This window comes from Aulonocara sp. 'chitande type north' Nkhata Bay, linkage group LG3 (genome assembly GCF_057382095.1).
Source record: "Aulonocara sp. 'chitande type north' Nkhata Bay isolate Kocher_YH1m ecotype deep benthic linkage group LG3, A_spYH_male_GT1.1, whole genome shotgun sequence".
In the NCBI taxonomy this organism is placed as follows: Eukaryota; Metazoa; Chordata; class Actinopteri; order Cichliformes; family Cichlidae; genus Aulonocara; species Aulonocara sp. 'chitande type north' Nkhata Bay.
This window is the reverse complement of record NC_141346.1, coordinates 39,282,334-39,306,426: the sequence shown is the minus strand read 5'-3', so window position 1 is coordinate 39,306,426 and position 24,093 is coordinate 39,282,334. Positions and strand designations below refer to the sequence as shown.

The 24,093-nt window shown below is 38.3% G+C and overlaps 2 protein-coding genes across 2 annotated transcripts in view; both read right to left on the bottom strand.

Moving 5' to 3' along the window:
* Positions 1–23,375, bottom strand: part of LOC147335623 (Fc receptor-like protein 5) — a 30,121-nt gene extending 6,746 nt beyond the window's left edge. The window contains exons 1-9 of the mRNA XM_086286093.1: positions 23,299–23,375; positions 22,159–22,250; positions 21,447–21,494; positions 21,263–21,325; positions 6,270–6,536; positions 5,344–5,637; positions 4,967–5,242; positions 2,903–3,157; positions 2,526–2,801 (exon numbers count right to left, since the gene is read on the bottom strand). Coding sequence (XP_086142219.1) covers positions 2,526–2,801; positions 2,903–3,157; positions 4,967–5,242; positions 5,344–5,637; positions 6,270–6,536; positions 21,263–21,325; positions 21,447–21,494; positions 22,159–22,250; positions 23,299–23,375 — 1,648 coding nt within the window. The remainder of the gene's footprint in view (positions 1–2,525; positions 2,802–2,902; positions 3,158–4,966; positions 5,243–5,343; positions 5,638–6,269; positions 6,537–21,262; positions 21,326–21,446; positions 21,495–22,158; positions 22,251–23,298) is intronic.
* LOC147335624 (uncharacterized) lies at positions 9–1,440 on the bottom strand. The gene is made up of 3 exons (XM_086287775.1): positions 1,311–1,440; positions 404–718; positions 9–304 (listed from the first exon to the last, which is right to left on the bottom strand). Exons 1-3 carry the CDS (start codon positions 1,438–1,440, stop codon positions 9–11), a joined length of 741 nt encoding a protein of 246 aa, XP_086143901.1.
* Positions 23,376–24,093: the final 718 nt, after the last annotated feature.

Below are 24,093 nucleotides of genomic sequence, written 5' to 3'. Positions count from 1 at the left end.
CAAACAGCTTAAAGCAAACATGACTTACTGTCAGAAACTGTCAGTGTGACTGAATCACTCCACTCTGTTGTTTCATGCTGTGAACTTTTCATTCTGCCCTTACAGCGATAGTTTCCACTGTACAATGATGAAGCAGATCTAATCCTGTATTCATTTAGATTTGGAGGTTTTATGGTGCTGTTTGCTTCCCACTCATAATTCCACTCAGTGTCTCCTCCATGGATCTCACATCTGACAGTGATCGTCTCTCCTCCGTATATCTCAGACCAGTTTGGATACAGAGTCACAACAGGCCTGTTTGAGACTGTTCATGTTCAAGAAAGTACAATAAAAACACATGAAAGACAAAAGGTTCAGTTACCATCAGATGTAGTGCTTTGTAGGAAGTTACATTTAAACTCACCAGTTGTGTCAATCCTGACTGACTGACTCAACTCTGTGTAGTAAACTTGTTCTCCTCTTCCTCCTCTGCAGCTGTAGCGTCCTCCCTCTGAGACACTGATTTGTCCATTTGTCACAGGTTGATAAGATTTCCAATCTCTGTACCAGTAGTATTTCCATCCAGATGATGATGATGATGATGATGATGATGATGATGATGATGATGATGACGATGTTGGTGATGATGATGATGGTGGGTTCACAGAGCAGGTCAGGGTCACACTGCCCCCTACTGGAACAGCTGTCCTATCAGCTCTCAGTTCAGCCTTTGGTTTGGCTGCAGTTCAGTTTAGAACAAGAACATAAAAGTAAAAATGACTGAATCAGAACAATTTAAAGATGGAAATAAGTAAATGATCAAATATCATGAAACCCTAGTTAAGATGAAACAAACTGTGTCACACATAATATTCTGTATTTCTGTTTTGATCAGCACAGTGTTAGTTTTTTATATTTGCCTTTGCTAAAATTACACAAGTACAGCAGCAACAGAAAGGCTGAAAAACAAAAGAGTGAAGGTTTCACAATTGTTGAAACAAAGTTCAGAGCTCAAACTGACTGAAATGCTGTGGAAGAACCTAGAGAGCGATACATAAACACATCCCTACAAACTTAAATGACAGTGGGCCAAAATACGACTGCTGCTACTGCTGCGAGACAATAGAGCAAAGTGGGGCAGGAGAATGGCAATAGAGCGTATAACACTATCTAAGCTGTACTATCAACTATAAATAAAGAAAATAAATAAGTACAAAAAACAAACAAACAAAAAAAAAAAACGGCGACTGGATCTGATTGTATTTTGAACATCTGAGAATTGCTTCTAAATGAATGTGAGCAGTTATCATTTCATTGGTGTTATTTTGTACTTCTGTTTTTGGTGTATTGTTCCTTTATCACATGTACCAGTGACAGCCAATCAGTGTAACCACAGCGAGCAACAGAAACCTGAGTGAGGGGAAGAGATTCAGCAACAAAGCAAGTTGTGAACAGATGCATTTTTATATCCAGTCTTTCACAGTGATGGTGTCCAACTTCAGTCCTTGTGGATAAAATCTGTTTGATGCAGTTTGAATGAGGATTTGGTGAGTCACAGTTGGTTTGCTTTGGTGTCAGTTAGCACGTTATGTGCTTGTTCTTTACTAAATCTGATGTGGAAGCCTCTGATAGCTAAGATGAGACCTAGTAAGTGTGTTTTATATTCCTTTGCTGTGGAAGCTGACATTTCCTGTTGCACAGATGTCTTTAGGCCACAATAATAAGCACAGTGAACATCACCGCTGACATTACAGGGAGCAGTTTGGATGTGATTTCCAGCTGAGCTGTTAGGAATGCTGGAATAAGACTCCAGTGTTTGTGTTGCAAAACAGATCAGGTTTATTAGCCGAGTGCAGATCTTGGCGCTGAAACCTGAGACTGTCGAACCTCGATGGTGATCCACGCCTAGGAGATGTGAACTTCCACTAAAGTCTTCTGTTCCTGCTGGATCAACTCATATTCCAGAGATCAGGAAACTGACTCACACTTCTGAACTGTGATACGACTCCACCATAAACTCTGTTACTGCAACACACAGAGGATTTAATCCAAGAACTGATTCCACACCAGACTGTGACTGTGGAAGGTTCTCTCTGTAAATCTGTGAACAGCTGATTTTGTGCTTTCAGTGTTGTAATTCCATTCATTGTGTTGGTGTTGCACTGTGTTACTGACTATTCCTAACCAGCCACTCTGCAGGTCTAGTGAGTGACTTTTACTTTTATTTATATTATTCTATGACTTTGATTATAAATTAATGTGCACTGGAAGGTTTTTCTATATTTCAGTTTTCTGTTCCCCATAAACAAAGTTCTGCTCTTTGGTCTGTTATTTTAGGGCTGCTAGTTGTAAAGTGCTCGTGTGAACTGAGATTCTAGTTTTAGCTATCTGTAAATGTCTCCAGTGCAACAAGAAGATGACCGGAGAATAAAAACAAACATTTCATTCAAAAGCACGAAAGAAACAGCTGCAAAGCTTTAAGAGAAACAAGTGTTTTCACTTATTTTAATAAAACAGATAATCTGGATGAAACATCTTCAACTTACTGTGAAAAACTGTCAGTGTGACTGAATCACTCCACTCTGTTGTTTCATGCTGTGAACTTTTCATTCTGCCCTTACAGCGATAGTTTCCACTGTTGGATGCTGAAGCAGAAATAATCCTGTATTCATTTTGATTTGGAGGTTTTCTGATGTTGTTTGCTTCCCACTCATAATCCCACTCAGTGTCTCCTCCATGGATCTCACATCTGACAGTGATCGTCTCTCCTCCGTATATCTCAGACCAGTTTGGATGCAGAGTCACAACAGGCCTGTTTGAGACTGTTAATGTTCAAGAAAGTACAATAAAAACACATGAATGACAAAAGGTTCAGTTACCATCAGATGTAGTGCTTTGTGGGAAATTTAAAGTTTGAACTCACCAATTTTGTCAATCCAGGCTGACTCACTGTCCTCTGTGTAGTAAACTGGTTCTCCTCTTCCTCCTCTGCAGCTGTAGCGTCCTCCCTCTGAGACACTGATTTGTCCATTTGTCACAGGTTGATAAGATTTCCCATCTCTGTACCAGTAGTATTTCCATCCTGATGATGATGATGGGCTCACAGAGCAGGTCAGGGTCACACTGCCCCCTACTGGAACAGCTGTCCTATCAGCTCTCAGTTCAGCCTTTGGTTTGGCTGCAGTTCAGTTTAGAACAAGAACATAAAAGTAAAAATGACTGAATCAGAACAATTTAAAGATGGAAACATGTAAATGATCAAATATCATGAAACCCTAGTTAAGATGAAACAAACTGTGTCACACATAATATTCTGTATTTCTGTTTTGATCAGCACAGGGATTATTTTTTTATATTTGCCTTTGCTAAAATTACACAAGTACAGCAGCAACAGAAAGGCTGAAAAACAAAAGAGTGAAGGTTTCACAATTGTTGAAACAAAGTTCAGAGCTCAAACTGACTGAAATGCTGTGGAAGAACCTAGAGAGCGATACATAAACACATCCCTACAAACTTAAATGACAGTGGGCCAAAATACGACTGCTGCTACTGCTGCGAGACAATAGAGCAAAGTGGGGCAGGAGAATGGCAATAGAGCGTATAACACTATCTAAGCTGTACTATCAACTATAAATAAAGAAAATAAATAAGTACAAAAAACAAACAAACAAAAAAAAACGGCGACTGGATCTGATTGTATTTTGAACATCTGAGAATTGCTTCTAAATGAATGTGAGCAGTTATCATTTCATTGGTGTTATTTTGTACTTCTGTTTTTGGTGTATTGTTCCTTTATCACATGTACCAGTGACAGCCAATCAGTGTAACCACAGCGAGCAACAGAAACCTGAGTGAGGGGAAGAGATTCAACAACAAAGCAAGTTGTGAACAGATGCATTTTTATATCCAGTCTTTCACAGTGATGGTGTCCAACTTCAGTCCTTGTGGATAAAATCTGTTTGATGCAGTTTAAATGAGGATTTGGTGAGTCACAGTTGGTTTGCTTTGGTGTCAGTTAGCACGTTATGTGCTTGTTCTTTACTAAATCTGATGTGGAAGCCTCTGATAGCTAAGATGAGACCTAGTAAGTGTGTTTTATATTCTTTTGCTGTGGAAGCTGACATTTCCTGTTGCACAGATGTCTTTAGGCCACAATAATAAGCACAGTGAACATCACCGCTGACATTACAGGGAGGGAGCAGTTTGGATGTGATTTCCAGCTGAGCTGTTAGGAATGCTGGAATAAGACTTCAGTGTTTGTGTTGCAAAACAGATCAGGTTTATTAGCCGAGTGCAGATCTTAGAACTGAAATCTGAGACTGTTGAACCTCGATGGTGATCCACGCCTAGGAGATGTGAACTTCCACTAAAGTCTTCTGTTCCTGCTGGATCAACTCATATTCCAGAGATCAGGAAACTGACTCACACTTCTGAACTGTGATACGACTCCACCATAAACTCTGTTACTGCAACACACAGAGGATTTAATCCAAGAACTGATTCCACACCAGACTGTGACTGTGGAAGGTTCTCTCTGTAAATCTGTGAACAGCTGATTTTGTGCTTTCAGTGTTGTAATTCCATTCATTGTGTTGGTGTTGCACTGTGTTACTGACTATTCCTAACCAGCCACTCTGCAGGTCTAGTGAGTGACTTTTACTTTTATTTATATTATTCTATGACTTTGATTATAAATTAATGTGCACTGGAAGGTTTTTCTATATTTCAGTTTTCTGTTCCCCATAAACAAAGTTCTGCTCTTTGGTCTGTTATTTTAGGGCTGCTAGTTGTAAAGTGCTCGTGTGAACTGAGATTCTAGTTTTAGCTATCTGTAAATGTCTCCAGTGCAACAAGAAGATGACCGGAGAATAAAAACAAACATTTCATTCAAAAGCACGAAAGAAACAGCTGCAAAGCTTTAAGAGAAACAAGTGTTTTCACTTATTTTAATAAAACAGATAATCTGGATGAAACATCTTCAACTTACTGTGAAAAACTGTCAGTGTGACTGAATCACTCCACTCTGTTGTTTCATGCTGTGAACTTTTCATTCTGCCCTTACAGCGATAGTTTCCACTGTTGGATGATGAAGCAGAAATAATCCTGTATTCATTTTGATTTGGAAGTTTTCTGATGCTGTTTTTTACCCACTCATAATCCCACTCAGTGTCTCCTCCATGGATCTCACATCTGACAGTGATCGTCTCTCCTCCGTATATCTCAGACCAGTTTGGATACAGAGTCACAACAGGCCTGTTTGAGACTGTTAATGTTCAAGAAAGTACAATAAAAACACATGAATGACAAAAGGTTCAGTTACCATCAGATGTAGTGCTTTGTGGGAAATTTAAAGTTTGAACTCACCAATTTTGTCAATCCAGACTGACTGACTCAACTCTGTGTAGTAAACTGGTTCTCCTCTTCCTCCTATGCAGCTGTAGCGTCCTCCCTCTGAGACACTGATTTGTCCATTTGTCACAGGTTGATAAGATTTCCCATCTGTGTACCAGTAGTATTTCCATCCAGATGATGATGATGATGATGATGATGATGATGATGGTGATGATGATGATGGTGGGCTCACAGAGCAGGTCAGGGTCACACTGCCCCCTGCTGGAACAGCTGTGTTATCAGCTCTCAGTTCAGCCTTTGGTTTGGCTGCAGTTCAGTTTAGAACAAGAACATAAAAGTAAAAATGACTGAATCAGAACAATTTAAAGATGGAAATAAGTAAATGATCAAATATCATGAAACCCTAATTAAGATGAAACAAACTGTGTCACACATAATATTCTGTATTTCTGTTTTGATCAGCACAGGGTTAGTTTTTTATATTTGACTTTGTGTTTTTACAGTTCATTACATACATGGACAGTTCAAATAATTAATTTGAAACATGACTGAGTTTATTGATCAGTAATCCAAAAATAACCCAGGTTTATATGATCTGATTGTATTTTGCACATTTGAAAATTCTTCCTAAATGAATTTGAGCAGGATTAAATTCATTGGTGTTATTTTGTACTTCTGTTTTTGGTGTATTGTTCCTTTGTCAAATGTACCAGTGACAGCCAATCAGTGTAACCACAGCGAGCAACAGAAACCTGAGTGAGGGGAAGAGATTCAACACCAGAGCAAGTTGTGAACAGATGCATTTTTATTTCCAGTCTTTTGACAGTGATGTCTTTTATTCATAAGCAGGAATGAAAAAGCTACAAAGCTGTAAGAAAAACCCATTTTTCACTTATTTTAATAAAACAGATAATCTGGATGAAACATCTCCAACTTACATGATACAGTCAGTGTGATGGTTTCACTCCACTCTGTTAACAAATACCCCCTTCTGCCCCGGCAGCTGTACAATCCACTGTCAGACTCAGTAACTGTGATGATTCTGTATTCATTGGATGTCGGAGGTGTGTTTAACTTGTTAGGTCTCCATTCATACGTCCACTGAGCTCCTTCAACTTCCTGAATCTCACATCTGACAGTGACTGTCTCACCGCTGTATATCTGAGTCCAGGATGGCTGCAGGGTCACAGTGGGCTTACTGGGAACTGTTCACATAAGAATGATCCAGTTAGGAGAGAAACATGAAAACTCTGCTGTTTATAACATAAGAGGAGAGTTACTGCAAAACAGCTGATTCACAGACAGTTTGGAGACTGAACATCAAAACAAAGTCACAATAAAACAATTTATAGCTTTCACAACATTTTAATATTAAATGTATTCGAATTTACTTTGTAAAGTTATATTTTATTTATATTCTAAAACTCACAGATTTTTCTGCTTTAATTTTACTTTGAGGTTAAAATCAGCGTGGAGAGCCAGAACACTGATGACGCTCTTTCAAAGCAATCAATAAAATGTTGAAGTGAGTTCTAAAACATACTGGGAGCCAGAAAATTATTAACCTATCACCACAAAATAATGTTTGCTTCACACGGTACTTTTAAATGATTATGTTTCATAGTGTTAGTTTTGTTTTGTTTTTTCAACAAAGAAGAAAATCTGCCTCTCCCTTCCTATTTTCATGACCAGAAGCAACTTATCAGCTGACCTTAGAGTTCTGTTTGGAGTTGGTTTAGTTAAAAGATCAGAGACTAAACAATCATTATAGCCTGACTGCTACCAAAATAAAGCATATTACACTAGCCTGGATGAAATAAATGCATGAGTTACTTTCTCAAACTGAGCAGATGACAAAACGTCTATCATTTTTGCAAAGGCCCTCAGGAGGCAGAGTCTGGCTTCTACAACTGAATTTATTTATTTCTCAAATGAGGAACTGTCATCAAAGATCACCCCCAGAGTTTTTACAAAGGGAGGTCTGAACTTTTTCAGAGGAACAAGGTTACACTTAAGAACAAAACGAGGGTCAGGAGATTTGAAAATACAATCTGTTCTTTGATTGTTTACATTCCAGAAATGAATTGCCAACCATGATTTTATGTCATCACAGCAGTCTAGCAAAACTTTTAAATGGACTGTAAAACTTTTTCTTAATGCCATCTGTTGGAAGGGTGTTTTATAGGAGTTTGATGGGCAGCAAACATAAAAAGAGTTAGAGTGCTGATTCCAAAGAAAAGGGTGGAAATAAAATCCTTGTTTAGCTTGAGGGGGTGATAAACAAGCACAGGAGAAGACAGATCCACCATAAATAATTATAGTTCAGAGCTGCCATAAATATCAGCAGTGAGGTGTTGGCATATAAAAGGGTTCAAATAGATGCAAGACCTCTGCTGTGACCAGGTTCCTGCAGGAAGCTGCCTGTGACTGTTGCAGGTGGTGAGAGCTTTCAGTCAGCTGAAAGAATTAAAACCTTTTTTTAGTTCCACCAGGTCTCAGCACAGAGACACATTTTAATTTGTTTTACTTTGTTTAAAAATGTATATCCAAAGAATTATTTAGGTTATATTTGCCACTATTTAATAACATAATTACAAACCTTTAAGCAGTAAAAATGTCTTCTGCACCATTTTATAGAGAAGAATTTAAATTTCAATCATTAAAAATAAAAACAATTAATGAATGGTTTGTACACATGTCATGGGTCTTGTACAAAATTTAAAAAAATTAAAAAACAGTACATCTATGCAGAATATGCATCCATGTCTGCACAGCATTATTATTTTTAGGATTGGCATGGTTTGCAATATTAAGGTGGTCTCTGTGGTACCAATGAATCCAGGTGTGAGGACATAAGATGTAAAATAGTGTCTTTGTCTTTAAAGACTTATTTTTTTATTCTTATTTTGATCAAAACTGATCAAATAAAAATATTTCATAAGCAGACTGATAATTTTGACTTTGAAAATCAACAATACATTTTAAAAAATAAATTAAACCAAGTGATTCAATAATCTTTATATTCCAGTATTTGCTTTTTTTTTCTAAATCTTTACATTTACATATTACACATTTATGAACATATAATCAATGAGTCATCAGTTAGCTGTTGTTTCCTAACAATGTTGTTAAACCTCCAGTGATGGATTCAAAGCTGGAGGCTGCTCTGCTCTCATAAACTGTTCATAAAATGTGAAATACAAAGTTTTTATGTGGGTGGCACCAAAGTCAAAACTGGCAAAGAAAAACTAAGAGTAAAGGTTCAGTAACCAGGAAAGTAGCACAAACTGTTTTTTAAATCACTCTAAAAAGACAAAACAGCACCATGAACTCCTCTGTGTCTGTAAGTGATCTGAAGACTGAACAAAGGTGAAACAATGTACTGAGCCTAATAATTAATAATTTGACAGATTTAGTGGTTTAAGTACTGGTGATTAGTGAATATTGAGTTCCATTACAATTTGGAGAAGACCTTTTTCAATTCTCAACATTTTTTTAAACTCATCAGTTTCCTGAATAATGACTGAATCGCTTTTAGTTGTGACTAAATTCGTGTTTCTTCTCCTTCCTCTGCAGGTGTAGATGCCTCCATCAGAGACAGAGATTGCACTCTTAGAGCTAAAAGAGATGATCTCATTTTCAGATGAGGTTTTTCTGAACAGAGTAATTCACCTCACAGGTCAGTGTCACACTGCCCCCTGCTGGTGTGGTTGTGCTGTCTGCTGTCAGAGTGGCCTTGACTTTAAGTTCTGTAACTTAGACAAATATGAGGCTATTATTGTGGTCCTTTTAGTGGAAGAAGGAAGGAAAATAATAATAATAATAATAATAATAATAATAATAATAATAATAATAATAATAATAATAATAATAATAATAATAATAATAATAATAAATCCGAGCAATAGTAATAAGTGTGCCTTTTGGCATAGGCACACTTAATAAAACTGAACTTTAATACCTAAATAGTCTAAAAATGGAAACATACAAAGAATCAAATTGTAAAACTAGAAATAAATAAACTGTCAATAGAAACAACTAAGAGATGAACACACGTGAGTGTTCACAGATGCTCTGACAAAGACTGACAAGACACAGCAGGAATATTTAAACAGGACTGGGAATGAGAAACAGTTAAAAACAAACAGGAAAATCATAAAAGAGGAAGAAAAATAACACAAAGGAGGAAAGAAAACAAACCTTTAAATTAAAGAGGAAATATTTTTTTAAAAGCTAAACAAAGATGAGGAAGAAGCACTCAGACTAAATTGATGAAAGACCATGACAGTGACAAATGAATAAATCTATATCAATGGCACTTTGTCGAGTTTGTTTTACTTGTTACTCTTGTGTATGTGAAGTCTTATTCATTTATGACTTGAACAACTTTCAGAGGTTTTTTCAAGAGGACACTGAGGCAGACAGCACACCATGACACTATAAATAACTGAGAGTAAAAACTCATAATAAGACTGATTAAAGTCTTCAGGCAGGACTTTAACTGACTGATCTGTGGTTGAGTCTGTTTTCAGATTAGAGTTACCTGCATTTACCCTAAACTCATCACGCTGTGCTGTAATACATTAGATTGATCCTCCAGTTCATCAGCATCTTGTGAATCAAAACTGTGATGTGTGAGGATGGACAGATAAATACTCATGAAAAGGAAATCAGTCAGTTTCACGGCAACAAACTCTAGTAAATATAAAGTTTGTGTATCAGCTGAGTGAAACATCTGCTCACATGGTTGCACTCTTGATATGATCATTTTAGTATTTTAACCAATAAATGCAGTGGAGTGTGAGCTGTATCATATACAATATTTTGTCCCTCAGGTTATTCCTGAAATATAGTTTGTTTCAACTTTGTTATATGACGGGTCACATTTATTCATCTGCTTCTTCCTGGTCTGCTCATGTCAAAGTCCGCCATCTAGTGGTTAAATGGAGGAAGTGCCGAGTAATAATGGCTAGAGCTCCGTGTCTGTGATAGTTCTGCATCTGCTGCTCTTGAGGTGGGATAAAGTGTAAGTTTGGGGAGATGATGGATTGTTTCTACATATTAGTGCTCTGTCCTTCTGGTGGGTCTGTGAAGTTTACATTACTACTGTAAGCTAACTGTTAGTGCTTTGTTTTGCCTGTTAGCATAAAACATGTCAGCATGTGGTATTTGTATTTACGTCACTTGACAGGCTTTGTCCATTTATTGTTAATGTTGTGATCTTGCATTGGTCATGTGACATTTGTGCATCTACACTGAGATTAAATGTACCTGCTCTGTTTTGTTGTTACAGTTTTACAGACTGAAAGTGGTACAAATGGTACATCAGTAAAAGCTCTGAAGAACGCCACAGTCTCCACATGGAGCGCTTACTGAAGCCATTTATGTTTAACTGCACAGGCTGAATAGAAGCATTGAGTCTGTGCAGAAGATAACATGTAAACACAGGGAGGATATTATTGAGCACATTATAGGAGATAACAGCTACATATATGAACAGGAAGAAAATAATCATTTCTTACCTTCAGCATTTCCACAGATGACAGTACTGAGCACTAAAATAATGAATAAAACCTCATCAGACATTATACAACTGATAAGATCAAAAACAATATAAAGTAAGACTTTCTAAAGATACATTTCCAGATGAACAGTAATCACCAAATTTCTGTGCTTCTGTTTGTCAAACAGGCTCAAACATAATAACTCAAACTGTTGTAACACAGTGTGTAACTATAAGTGATGCAAAAAGCAGCAGTGTATCAAACATTTAAACACTTAAAGAATCACAAGTCTGCTTTGTTCCAGCTCTCAGGTAAACAGGTTAAAGCAGTGACTCACTGTAATTCTCACAGATCAGAAACATTTTCATTAATCGCTGTCGTTCAAACAATGTCAGACGTGTACTTACAGAAAAAGCCCATCATGCAGAGCAAAGAGTGCCCCATCGTCACATCCAGCCTGCTGCACTCTGATCCTCAGATAATCAAACAGTTTTAGTTTGCAGATAAAGAGAAGTTGTGTTTAATATAGATACAACAAGAGTTTTTCTACAGGCTCTTATTCTGATTGGTCTCTCTGTGCTTCCTGCCGTTACACACAAAACTCAAACAGCTCCTGTAGCTTTGACCGCAGCAGTTGGTTGACATGTTTATATTTCCTGTCCACTGCAAACATAGAAGCTTGTTTCTTTTGTTGTGTTGTTTCCTTTTTCTATAATATAAAATGTTGTTCTGTTGCTTCATGTAAGTATACATGTTTTGCCCGTTTGGGGTATTTTTTGGCTGCAATATCCACTAATATTTGTCTCCTGGCAGGTTTCTGCAGACTGGGAGTCACTGAGAGTGAATATACCAAAACAGCTTTTCTACTTTGGTGCCTGTATTTTCACTAAAGCCTTTTTAAATCATTTTTCTCCTTTTAATTGTTTAACTGCAGAATTAAAATTAAATTCTTACTTTAGGCTGCATTAAAATGTTTTTATTTTATTCGACTCTTAGCTGAAACATCATCATGCAGTAATATAGTGAAAAGGCTCCTTTGACCTCAGACCTGTGAAAGTTTTCACCTTGTGTTTAAATTCTGGTTTTAAGTTTGGTGGAGACCCAAACACAGGAAATGACTCAGTGTGTGGCTGAAGTGAGACTAAAGACTTTTATGTTTCACCAACTAAAGAACAATTAAATTCATAGATAAATTCAAAGTTATATTTATTATCTGTTGTCATTTCAAAGTAAAGCAGGAACTCATTTATTCTGCAGACTGTTCTTTGTCTTGCTTTGACATGTATGTGCAGATGCACACTGACCTCAGCCTCTGACTACATGTAAACACAATAAAATAAAACAAACTGATGATGTGAAACAATGATTGAAACACTGTAATAATGATGTTTGTGTTGAACACCACATGTTACCAACCAAGATCATGTGATTGTGTTCAGAGTCAGTTCAAAAAGCAGACCCACATGCTAAATGGTTCTTATACAGCACTTATTTTACTCTTCTGAGCGCTTCACACAACTTGTAAATGGCCTGTATTTATATAGCACTTTACTAGTCCCTAAGGACCCCAAAGCGCTTTACATATCCAGTCATCCACCCATTCACACACTGGTGATGGCAAGCTACATTGTAGCCACAGCCACCCTGGGGCGCACTGACAGAGGCGAGGCTGCCGGACACTGGCGCCACCGGGCCCTCTGACCACCACCAGTAGGCAACGGGTGAAGTGTCTTGCCCAAGGACACAACGATCGAGACTGTCCGAGCCGAGGAACAAACCAGCAACCTTCCGATTACAAGGCGAACTCCCAACTTGTGCATTCACCCATTCACACTAGCACATTTTTCTTAGTGCTTTGTGACAAACATTCACACACATATTCATACTCCGATGGATGCCTCGGAGAGCAATTTGGGGTTAGTATCTTACCCAAGGATATTTGATAAGCAGACTAGGGGAAGCCAGGAATTGAACCAGCAACCCTCCGATCAGTAGATGTTCAGCCCTACCGCCTGAGCTACAGCCACCCTTGCAAAGCAGGACTCAGAGTACCAAACAAAGGTGACCTTTATTATGAAGCTGATAGTTTCAGGCCTCGATGGTAACAAACGAAGAAAACTGAGTTACAGATAACTGATCACAGGCACACAGAGACTTACCTGTGGGTCATCACAAAGTCTCTATTGAGGTCACAAAAGTGTCAACTTACACTTTGCAGTCAACATAAATAAATAAGTGAGACTTAAACACTGTGTGATTCCACAAATGTTAATCTGTCCAAATGATTCAGTGATGTGTAGACTAATAGATCAGAAGATACTGTGGTGTATTACCTACAACATGACTGTAGATGGATCTTATCATAATTATTCCTGAAAGACTTTTACCTTTATTTTTACTCATGTTGCCATAGTAACTTTAATCTCCGAAGACCTGAACTCTTTCATAGCATTTTTATTTCTCTTTGCTATTTGGGCTGATTGGCACCTGATGAATGTAAAAACAAAGAATTACTTTTTATTGATTTTGCTCTACAAGGGCCTGATATCCACATATGGGGACATTCGTTTGAAAATTTGATAGAGCAGTGGCAGAATAATGTCCTCGTGAGTGGATATCAGGTCCTTGTAGAGCAAAATTTAGTACTGTGGTCTAGACAAGACAAAATGTGATGTCCACATATGTGGACGCCACAGGTTAAATCTTGAAAGCATGCTGAGAAAATGCACAAAGCATTGCAACAAACCACTATTGAACTGTTCACTTATAACTGGATCAAGCTTCCAGTTCCTCTTTGCACTTACTGAGGTTTGATAACAAGAATAAGACGACACCACATTCACACCAGAGTTTTTGAAGTGTTTTAGAGCAGTGGGTTGATGTGGACGGTTGTTTCTCCTTGTATATTATGTGCATGTGATCACAGCTCTGGGCCCTGTCCTCCGTCTTCCCTCTGCTCTCTTTCAGGTGCTGTTTGTTTTCTGTGTCATTTCCTCTTTTTTCTTTTTTTTAAAAATCTCTTTCCTTCTTCTAATTTCTTCCTCCCCACCTGTCAGCTCTGGCACTGTTACAGTAAAGATGTGTAATCTTTTTTTATTTTACTTTAATACCTGTAAATAGTTAATGTAGCAGTTAAAGCACAGTTTCTATAGTAAATGTTCTTCCTCATTTTAACTCTGCAGGCTGATGAAGGAAACAACAAAAGATCATTGAGGTTTGTTTCAGTGCAGAGATGGTGCAGATAAGACTGCAGCTCCGTGTGAACTTGCAGTTATACAAATAACAATGTTTACACAATCCTTCCTGTCACAGTCTGATCTACAGGTCAGAGTCTAAACACTTTCTGCATATGTTCATGGTCTCAGTCATTAAAGTTTCACATGTTACTGACATGTTAATATTATAAACTATTTTCCTCATCGGGGTATGAAGAGGACAATAAAGTGCAGTGTGCTTTAGGACCTTATGTTTGCTGGATACTGATGGCTTAAAATAAGACACTGCTACACACAAAACTATTGTCTCAAACTACAGGCTGCATTTCCTCTTTTGCATGTGGCCGAGACGAAAATGAGGCCGTTCAGTAGATTAAAAATAAACCTGTGGCAGAACAGACAGTAACCACCAACAACCCTTCACACACATATCGGCACTGTAGCTATTCTGCATTGTCATTTTTGCGGTTTGATCTTAATGCCTTTAAATTTCATACACAAACAGATGTCATGGTCCTCCAGTCCTCTCTGACTTCCTGTCAGTGCTGTTGTTGTTCCTCTCTCTCTCTCCTGCTGTCCTCTCCACCTGGGTGGTGCACCATTCCAGGTTCCTGCCTTTAGCCAAAGCAACTGCTGCTCATCATCCTCATCCGATGCTTAAGGTGGTGGCTGAGCTGTAGGCTTTGCTGGATTGTTGTACTTAGTTTAGTTACTGTAACCAAGACACAGAATAACTCCAGCTTTGTGTCTTTTTCATTGTAGCTGAAGTACGGGACAAACTGTTCCTTTTCAGCTCAACACGAAACGCGTAATATTTTCTCTGAATACGAGATGATTCAGTTTTTTAGGGGACAGTTGGCAACTCTACTAATTAACCTTATGAACAAAATAAAGTCCAACATCAGTAACATCATAGCACCACCCAGCTGTATAGAAACTCCATCATGCTAGCTAGTACCCAGTACGAAAAGGTCAGCATAACGAAAATAAACTCCACCTAAACTTGGTTTATATCTGACCCAGATAGACTGCAGGTCATAACTTCTTACCTGAAGTTCAGTTCACCACCTCGGGTCTCTGCTCCTCCTGCCTCACCTGCTGGCCTCCACCACTTGCTAATGGTACTCAGTCTGTGGAGGCTCCATGATAGCCACCACACGAAGTAACGAGCCTATCTAAATCCCAGTAACGATTGACACGTTCCTGATTTTGGCATAATAACTAGTTACCGTGCTCGTTACCACAATAATAACGTAGTTACTGTAACGCGTTAGTCAACACTGGTGAGAGCTTTGTGATGTTTACTGTGTTTGGAGTCTCAAGTTAGTTTGTTGTCTTGTGTAGTTAGTGTGTAGTGTAGTCGTTGTTTTGTTTTGTGTGTCAGTTCTACTAGTGAACGTCACAGTTGCTGTCTTAAAGCCACCAAAGGCAGACTGCAGTGTAAATGCTGAGTGACACACCTGCTGTCAGACCTGCAGGATTTATCCCTGTGCTGTTCTCATCTGTGTTATAGTGACACAAACTATTTTTTGGAGTTGCATAAATAATTTGTTCTCTTCTTATTTGATGCAGAACACCTGATTGTTCTGTAAACAGTTTTAAATGGTTTTATAAAAAACGTCTGAGCCTTGGCTGCATTTTTAGGTAAATAGTACCATATAACTTTGTTGTTTGCAAAACTTGTGCATATTTTTTAAAAATGTACAATTTGTATTTGCATTTCAAGTTATGAAAATGATTCGTTAAACATGCTTTTGGTTTTTACAGTCAAAAATATCACTTTGTCTGAATTTAGATAAATTGTGCTGATACATTATATCAAAATGGGTAAATAACAGATTGGCAAGATAAACAGTTTTTAAAGGTGAAATATAGAGACCGAATCAAAAGTAGTCAAAAATGGCCAGTTATACCCTGGACACCAGAAGGTTAAAGGCTAAAAGCAAAGTTGTCACCAAGTACTGTTTATATTTGTGTGTATTGCTGCAGCTTTTTTAAGTATTAACTTGGTGCCTTTGGGTGAAATAATGGTAATATGACTGATCCATATACTCACAAAGAATAGCCACTTGTTTCTGTGCTACCAAAGTTCCCCGGCTTTCATTCAAAATGTGTTTATCGTCAGCACCGACACATTAAACTACTTAAACATTATAAATGTCTTCAAGCTCACACTGAGGCCTGTGGGGCACAATCAGCCACTGAGACAGTTCACACATTTATGTGTGTTTGTATATGAATATTTCATACTTTAAGAGTGCTTGTTTATTTAAGGGAGATGAACAAAGTACATTGGAATTGCACATAATAATATCATAGATGATAAATTAAATAGATTTTAAGTAGATGCTTGTGCATTCTTAAAGTCTCATATGTTGAATTGAACTATGTGATCTGTTCAAAGCCTCCCAGTCAGTGCTGTTCTCCATGACTGTCTGACTGTGCATGATGTTATCAGCACAAACACTTTAAAGGTGATCATTTAGGACTTCAGCAATAATACAGACAGCAATGTAGTTAGCAACAAAACAGTTTTATTGGGAATTAACTTAAAAAACAAACATCAGTCTCCTATTTTCTATCACACAGGAAAGAAGCATCAATATCTGATAATTTATTTATTTGGGGGGGGGGGGGGGGGGTCAACAGGAGAAGAATATCTCTAACAAGTTGATTTGTTCTCATCTTAATTTTTAAGTGAAATGTGCATGTTGAGTTTATACACCATGTATATAAGGCGACCGTCCTTTTGCAGTATTTTTGTGTGCTGCGTTTTTCTGTCTTAACAAAAGGGGAACAGATGTGTTTAAGTTCACCCAGGATGATTTGTTTTCATTTTCACATGGTCTTACTGAGGTAATGCGAAAAGACTATGTGCACCTTAGCATATGCTACTTCCGGTGGCACCCAAAATGCACACAGATGGAAGCAAAAGGTGAACTTAAATACAGCTTTAATGCTGGACGACAAAACAGAAAACTGGCTGAAGTAAAATACAAAATAAACTTACACAGGCAGACAGAACACACAACATGAATGAGGGTAGATCGCAACACTTTTGCACTTTTGCAAATATGTAATGTCCTGATAAATCGAGCAGATATTTGAAGTTTACACAGCTACATTCTCGACTGAAAATATCTTAAACATTTATTTTGTGACCAAGAAAGAGTAATATTAAAACAAAGTAGCTGCCGCCATTGTTGGAAACTAGAATTGGCCGCGCTATGAATTGAATTCTGGGTTAGATCGGGCCACAAAGAATACACCCGACCCATCCTTCCAATCTAGGGAAAAGGACACATTCGGAGGAGTCTTCGAGGTTGGACAGTCTTCGTTGCGTTGCTGTAACGTTATCTTCCTACAAATGCGGCCTGCAAAGGATGCAGCCCCTGAATTTGGACACATCAACGATACTGGAGACGGCTTCTTCTTGTTTTTGTGTTGAACACTAGTTGACCTGATCGTGACTAGTCAACGAATCGTGGCAACCCCAGTTGTTATTATTGGATGACTCTACACAGGTTTAGCTGAGAGGTCGGTGACAGAAAGTGATTATAGGGTTGTAGCTTACACCGTCCCGATCATTGTGTTCTTATTTCTTAGAGCAAAAGAAGTGTCAGTCTGGACAAATGAACAGAAAAACTAAACAGAGGCAGATTCTGTTGGCATTGATATTTTTTATATTGTCATTTGTGCTAAAATATATAGATATATAATCATTGCCTTTATCTGTCCTAATATGGCTATAATTATGAAGAAGTCAGACAGTCAGAGGATTTATTTTCAACCTTCTACTATTTCCTTTATCTGTGTCTGTGCTGACAAAATGTGCTTTCTTTATTTAGAGTGCAGCTTAGTCCAGAGATGAGCTATGTTATACATTAGGAAAGCACCATGTTCTGTTTCTTCTAAAGTGCAAGACTTCACACCGTTAAATGTTTGTTTGAGACATGACTTATTACAAGTTCCTGTTTTTATAGTTTAGCAAGGTGCTTGTTTCTGCTTTTCTGCATACCTCATACACACGGTTTAAGTTCATTGAAAGGTCGCGTGTCTATGTATGGTATAGCTGGAAACACACACACGCGTGCACACACACACGCACATGCAGTCTGAGCAGAAGAAAAGCTGCTCTGGAAACATGAGCAACAGTTTGACAGGTGACCAGAAAGATGGTGAAGCTCAGCAAACACGAAGCAATTTGATACCAGAACAAAAGAGAAATGTCTCCCAAGAACAGCAACGACTTCACAGTTTAAAGAAGAGCGATGATTCATAACCATCAAAGAGCAACTCAGAGGATAAACAGAAGAAAAGTGATTTGATTGAGAGGAGAGTGATTCTCAGAGACGGTCACTGAACAGGAGTCGTGACGACTTTCAGGACGCCTCACTGACATTCATTGATGCAGATGATGATTTGACTGTGACTAACCCAAAGATAACAGTTATATTTGTTACCATTTATGATATTTTGACTCTAAATGATGTATTTTTTATTATCGTAAAGCATTTCTAAAACCAGTAACACTGAGATTTTATCCACTTCTGTCTGTAGTTTTGTGTCATGGTCACAAGTCTGTGAAAACAAAGTGAGTGTAATCTCTAAGAGTTCAAACTTAAGTGCAAATTAAAATATTTTGATGAAAAAAAACCATCAGAAATGTTTACACGAACCAAATCACAAAAACTGGAAGATGGAGGATGGAAAACATGTAAAACAATCAGGTACTGAGCAGAATTAAAGTGTGGAAATGTCACATCAGGTGTTCAGCATTAAAGGGGACATGAAACACTACATGTATAAATGCTGATGTACATCATGGAGCCCAGCTCTCAAAAACTGACACAGATGTAACTCTGACTGTGAAGCTTAATTTAAGAAATAAGTGCTTAGAGTTATAAAAAGATGTTCAGCGCCATCTTCTGTCAGTACAGAGCATCACATCACCAGGTCAGTTGGCTCGTTTCAGTCAAAGACTCACATCAGTTTATGTTAAGTAACTAATAGCAGAACCAATAACTCAGTGAAAATAAGGACACTAAAACTAAACATCAGTTTAATGGGGTCACTGTTGTGCTGCTGTCAGCTGCAACAATGAGTTTTATGTTAAAACGGAGGACATACTGTCTGCTTTCACCGTCTGTCTCTTTAGCAGTAAGAGGTTCTGCGCTGTTTGGTTAGCTGCACTGACACAGGAAAATCCAGCTGTTAGCTGTAATGTTCAGGTCTGTGAAGCACTTTATGAGCGAGGACTTCATGAAGGAGAGTCTGTTTGACATGTTTTGTGAACTTTACGTTCTTATTTCTTAAATCCAGTTTCACAGACAGTTACATCTGAGTCAGTGTTTGAGAGCAGGGCTCTAAGATGTAAATTATCATTTATACATGTGGTGTTTTTTAACGTCCACTATAAAGGACAAATGTAATTTCATGCATTTGAACCTGTTTTACATACAAGAACATGTTTGAGTAAATATTTAACTATTTTTCATGTAGAACCACTTAACAATGTCCCAGCTGTAGATCTTCTGTCGTGAGCTGAGAGAAGAAGTGTTTCTATAATCTGCTGCAGAGGACTGTGGAAATGTTTGCTGCATAAATCAGCAGCTACAAACACTGAGAACCTGCCTGGATATCAGCATAAGGACGTGTGTGAGGGGTCACTGGCTGCCCCTGTGTCTGTCCCACCTGTGTTGGAGAACAATAAAGTTTATTATAAAAGCATTGTCTCCCCTTGATGCAACGTGAAGTTCTGTTTTGTGTTTGAGTCTTTGCAGGTGTGTAATGTTACTGTACCTTATTGGATTTGTTTAGAAGGCGCAGACAGACTCTGTATCTGTGTGGACGAGGAAATCATCTGGTTTTACTTTGGTTTTACATGTAAACATCTGGCCTCAGACACATAACTTATCATTTGTAATTTGTTCTGTGTTGTAAAGATTTTTTTTAAAACATGTGAAGCTGAAACACTTCTCCATCTTCTTCTGTATCAGTAAAAAAAAACATTAAGACCTCTCCTGGGAGCTGACAGTGACTTGAAAAAGTATCATACCCTTTGAACGTTTACACATTTTGTCACCTTACAACCACCAACTTAAATGTTTTTATTAGGATGTTCTGTGATAGACCAACACAAATAGTGCAGAACTCTGAAGTGGTATGAAAATGATACATGGTTTTCAAAATTTAAGCAAATAAAACTCTGAAAAGTGTGGCATGCATTTGTTTTCAACCCACCTTCGTCAATACTTTGTAGAGACACTGCTCGCTGCATTTACAGCTGCAAGTCTTTCGGGGTTTGTCTTTACCAGCTTTGCACATCTACAGACTGAAATGTTTGCCAATTATTTGTTGCAAAATGGCTCAAGCTCAGCCAGACTGTGAACAGCAATTTTTCAAGTCTTGCCACAGATGCTCAGTGGGATTTAGGTCTGGACTTTGACTGAGCCATTCTAACACAAGAATATTCTTTGATCTAAACCAGGGGCAGGCTGGTGTCCTGCAGGTTTTAGAGATCACCCTGGGTTTGCAGTTGTAGCATGCTTTTTCCATTTTTGGATGATGGATTGAACAATACTCCTTGAGATGTTCAAAGCTTGGGATATTTTTTTATTACCTAACCCTGCTTTAAACTTATCTCCAACTTTATCCCTGACCTGTCTGGTGAGTTCCTTGGTCTTCATGATGCTGTTTGTTCACTAATGTTCTCTAACAAACCACTGAGGCCTCCACAGAGCAGCTAAATAGGTGACTTCTGAAGGTAAATGAATGCACTGGATTTTAATGAGGGATATCAGAGTACAGGTGGCTGAAAACAAATGCACGCCACACCCTTCAGACTTTTACTTTTTAAAATTTTGAAAACCATGTATCATTTTCATACCACTTCATAATTATGTGCTACGTTGTGTTGGTCTATCACAGAAAATCTCAATTAAAAAAAAGGTGTCAAAATGTGTAGAAGTGCAACAGGTATGAATACTTTTTCCAGGTACTGTAAGCTCATGCTTTGTTCAGATTGATCAGAACTAAATACACAGATTAAAAAAGATGAAAAGAACAAAATAATACATTTGAATAAATGTATTATTCAAATGGGGGGGGAATAAATGTCCCCCCTCCCAGCCCCAAAATTAATTTCATACTAATTAAAAAAACTTTCCAAACCAGGTTTTCTTTTTATAAAATTAACTTTGGTGTACTCACTCTTAGTTCTAAGATCTTTAAACTCAATAAGAGAGGAGGTGATGTCATCGTATTCATCTGAACCTGCAATGTTCATATTTTTATTTACAGGATTGTAAAAACATACCACATGAAATTAGTTTCATTAAATCAAAAACAAGTTTCATCTCTAACTGCTCTGTGATTTCCAGCACATATACTGTACCATTTCCATTTTTCACTTGTGTGACTGATTCATAGACGTCAGCAGTACCTAAAGAAAAAAACAAGCCAGGCTCACATTAATCATTTTATTACAGTTACACTAAAGATCAGAGCAAACACAGAAACACTGTGTGAGTCAAAACCAGGACTGTAAGATCTTTAAATGTTCTTTAAAAAACTGCTGAACACAAACTGAACCTGATAAATGTTCGTGTTAATGGAGGTTTAATAAAAGTCAGTATCCATCCATCCATTCGCTTCTGCTTATCCTTTTCAGGGGCGCTGGAGTCTATCCCAGCTGTCATAGGTCGAGAGGCAGGCTACACCCTTAATGTGTGTGTATGTGTTAGTCCCCATAGGGAAATAGTTCCTCTGCATTTAACCCTTTCACCCAGTGAAGCAGTGGGCAGCCACCAATGCAGCACCCGGGGAGCAGTGTGTAGGGACGGTACCTTGCTCAGGGGTACCTCAGGGTAGCCGTCCAGTGGAGTTGAACCCCCGACCTTCCGATCATGGGGCCACCACTCTACCTACTGAGCTATCCCTGGACAGGTCGCCAGTCTGTCGCAGGGCTCACACACAGGGACAGACAACCATTCGCGCTCACATTCACTCCCACATTCACACCTATGGGCAATTTAGATTGATCAATTAGCCTTTCCCCACTAAAAGTCAATATTAATAATGATAATAAAGATGGTTTAAATACTGACCATGTTGAAGAGAGCCGTACACATGAGTTTCATTCTGGTTGACTCCATGATTTGTGGAGGAGCCCAGACTGTGACTCTCAGACTGGATCGACCTAAAACAGGAAATAAACACAATTGTCATGGTCCTCGGTCTTTTGACCCAACGGTTTGTGTTTTTCATTATTATGATATTGTGTTTGTTCTGTTTGTGTACTGGGGTTTAGACTTTTTAGTTCCCAAAGTTTGGTTTCTGTGTTTCCTCTGTTTAGAGTCTGCACTTAGAGTCTCTGTGCATTTCCTGTTTTATTGTGAAGATCCATGTCTTCTGTTAGTGTGTTCAGATTATGTTTTCCCCTGTCTCGTCAGTTCGATTTGGTTCAGCTGTGTCTGCCTCCTGTTTGCTATTCCACGTTTCCCTCTGTGTGTATTTATAGTGTGTGTCCTCATGTGTTTGTTGCTGGTTCGTCTGTGTTCTTTCCCTGCATCATTCTGTGTCGTCCCCAGTGTCTCCCTGCATCACCATTTTGCCTTTGCTGTTTCTGTTTGTTTCACCTCTTTATGAATAAAACTTATTTGCATCTCAGCTGCCTGCATCTTAGGTCCTAATTCTCAACCTCCACTCATCTGCCACGGCAGACGTGACAACAATAAATTCAAAAGTAACTGATGTTTGTTTAAAATAATAATAAAAAGTATTTTACCAACCTGGTGAAGCATGAATCTGTAAGATAAGATAAGAATACTTTATTAATCTCAGAGGAAACCAAGCGGTCACAGTGGCTCAAAGACAGTAAGAACAGTAACTGACTAAACTAAATAATATAATATATCACAAAGTATGAATAATAATGCACACCACAAAAAGTAGAGAATTTCAATTCTGTTGTACCAGCTGCAAATGGCAGCATTTCATCGTGCAGTCGATGGATGTTAGTAGCAGCAGGTATAGAGTATTGCACATTGAGATATTTACAGACACCAGTGTGTGCATGTGTGCTTTCACATGATGATGTATGTTGTAGAGTCTGACAGCAGCTGGAAGGAAAGATCTCCTAAATCTCTCCTTCACACTGTGGGTGCAGCAGCCTGTCACTGCAGGAGCTGCTCAGTGCTGTCAGAGTGACCTGCATGGGGTGGGAGGTGTTATCTAACAGGGGTTACAGCTGAGCCACCATCCTGTCACTGACTGCCTCCACTGGGTCATGAGGACGTCCCAGAACAGAGCTGGTCTTCTTCATCAGACTGTTCAGATTCTCTCATTTACAATTATTATGTTTAATTGTTTCACTGATATTTTGTGTCATCAGATCAGAATGAATGTTTGAATATTTAAAGTGAATGTAGTAAATAATCTCTGTAAAACTATCTATTAGTGAAATGTTCATATTTTATTTACAGGTTTGTAAAAACATACAGTGGGGCAAAAAAGTATTTAGTCAGCCACCGATTGTGCAAGTTCCCCCACTTAAAATGATGACAGAGGTCAGTAATTTGCACCAGAGGTACACTTCAACTGTGAGAGACAGAATGTGAAAAAAAAATCCATGAATTCACATGGTAGGATTTGTAAAGAATTTATTCGTAAATTAGGGTGGAAAATAAGTATTTGGTCACCTCAAACATGGAAAATCTCTGGCTCTCACAGACCTGTAACATCTTCTGTAAGAAGCTTTTCTGTCCCCCACTCGTTACCTGTATGAATGGCACCTGTTTGAACTCATCATCTGTATAAAAGACACCTGTCCACAGCCTCAAACAGTCAGACTCCAAACTCCGCCATGGCCAAGACCAAAGAGCTTTCGAAGGACACCAGGAAAAGTATTGTAGACCTGCACCAGACTGGGAAGAGTGAATCTACAATAGGCAAGCAGCTTGGTGTGAAAAAATCAACTGTGGGAGCAATCATCAGAAAATGGAAGACATACAAGACCACTGATAATCTCCCTCGATCTGGGG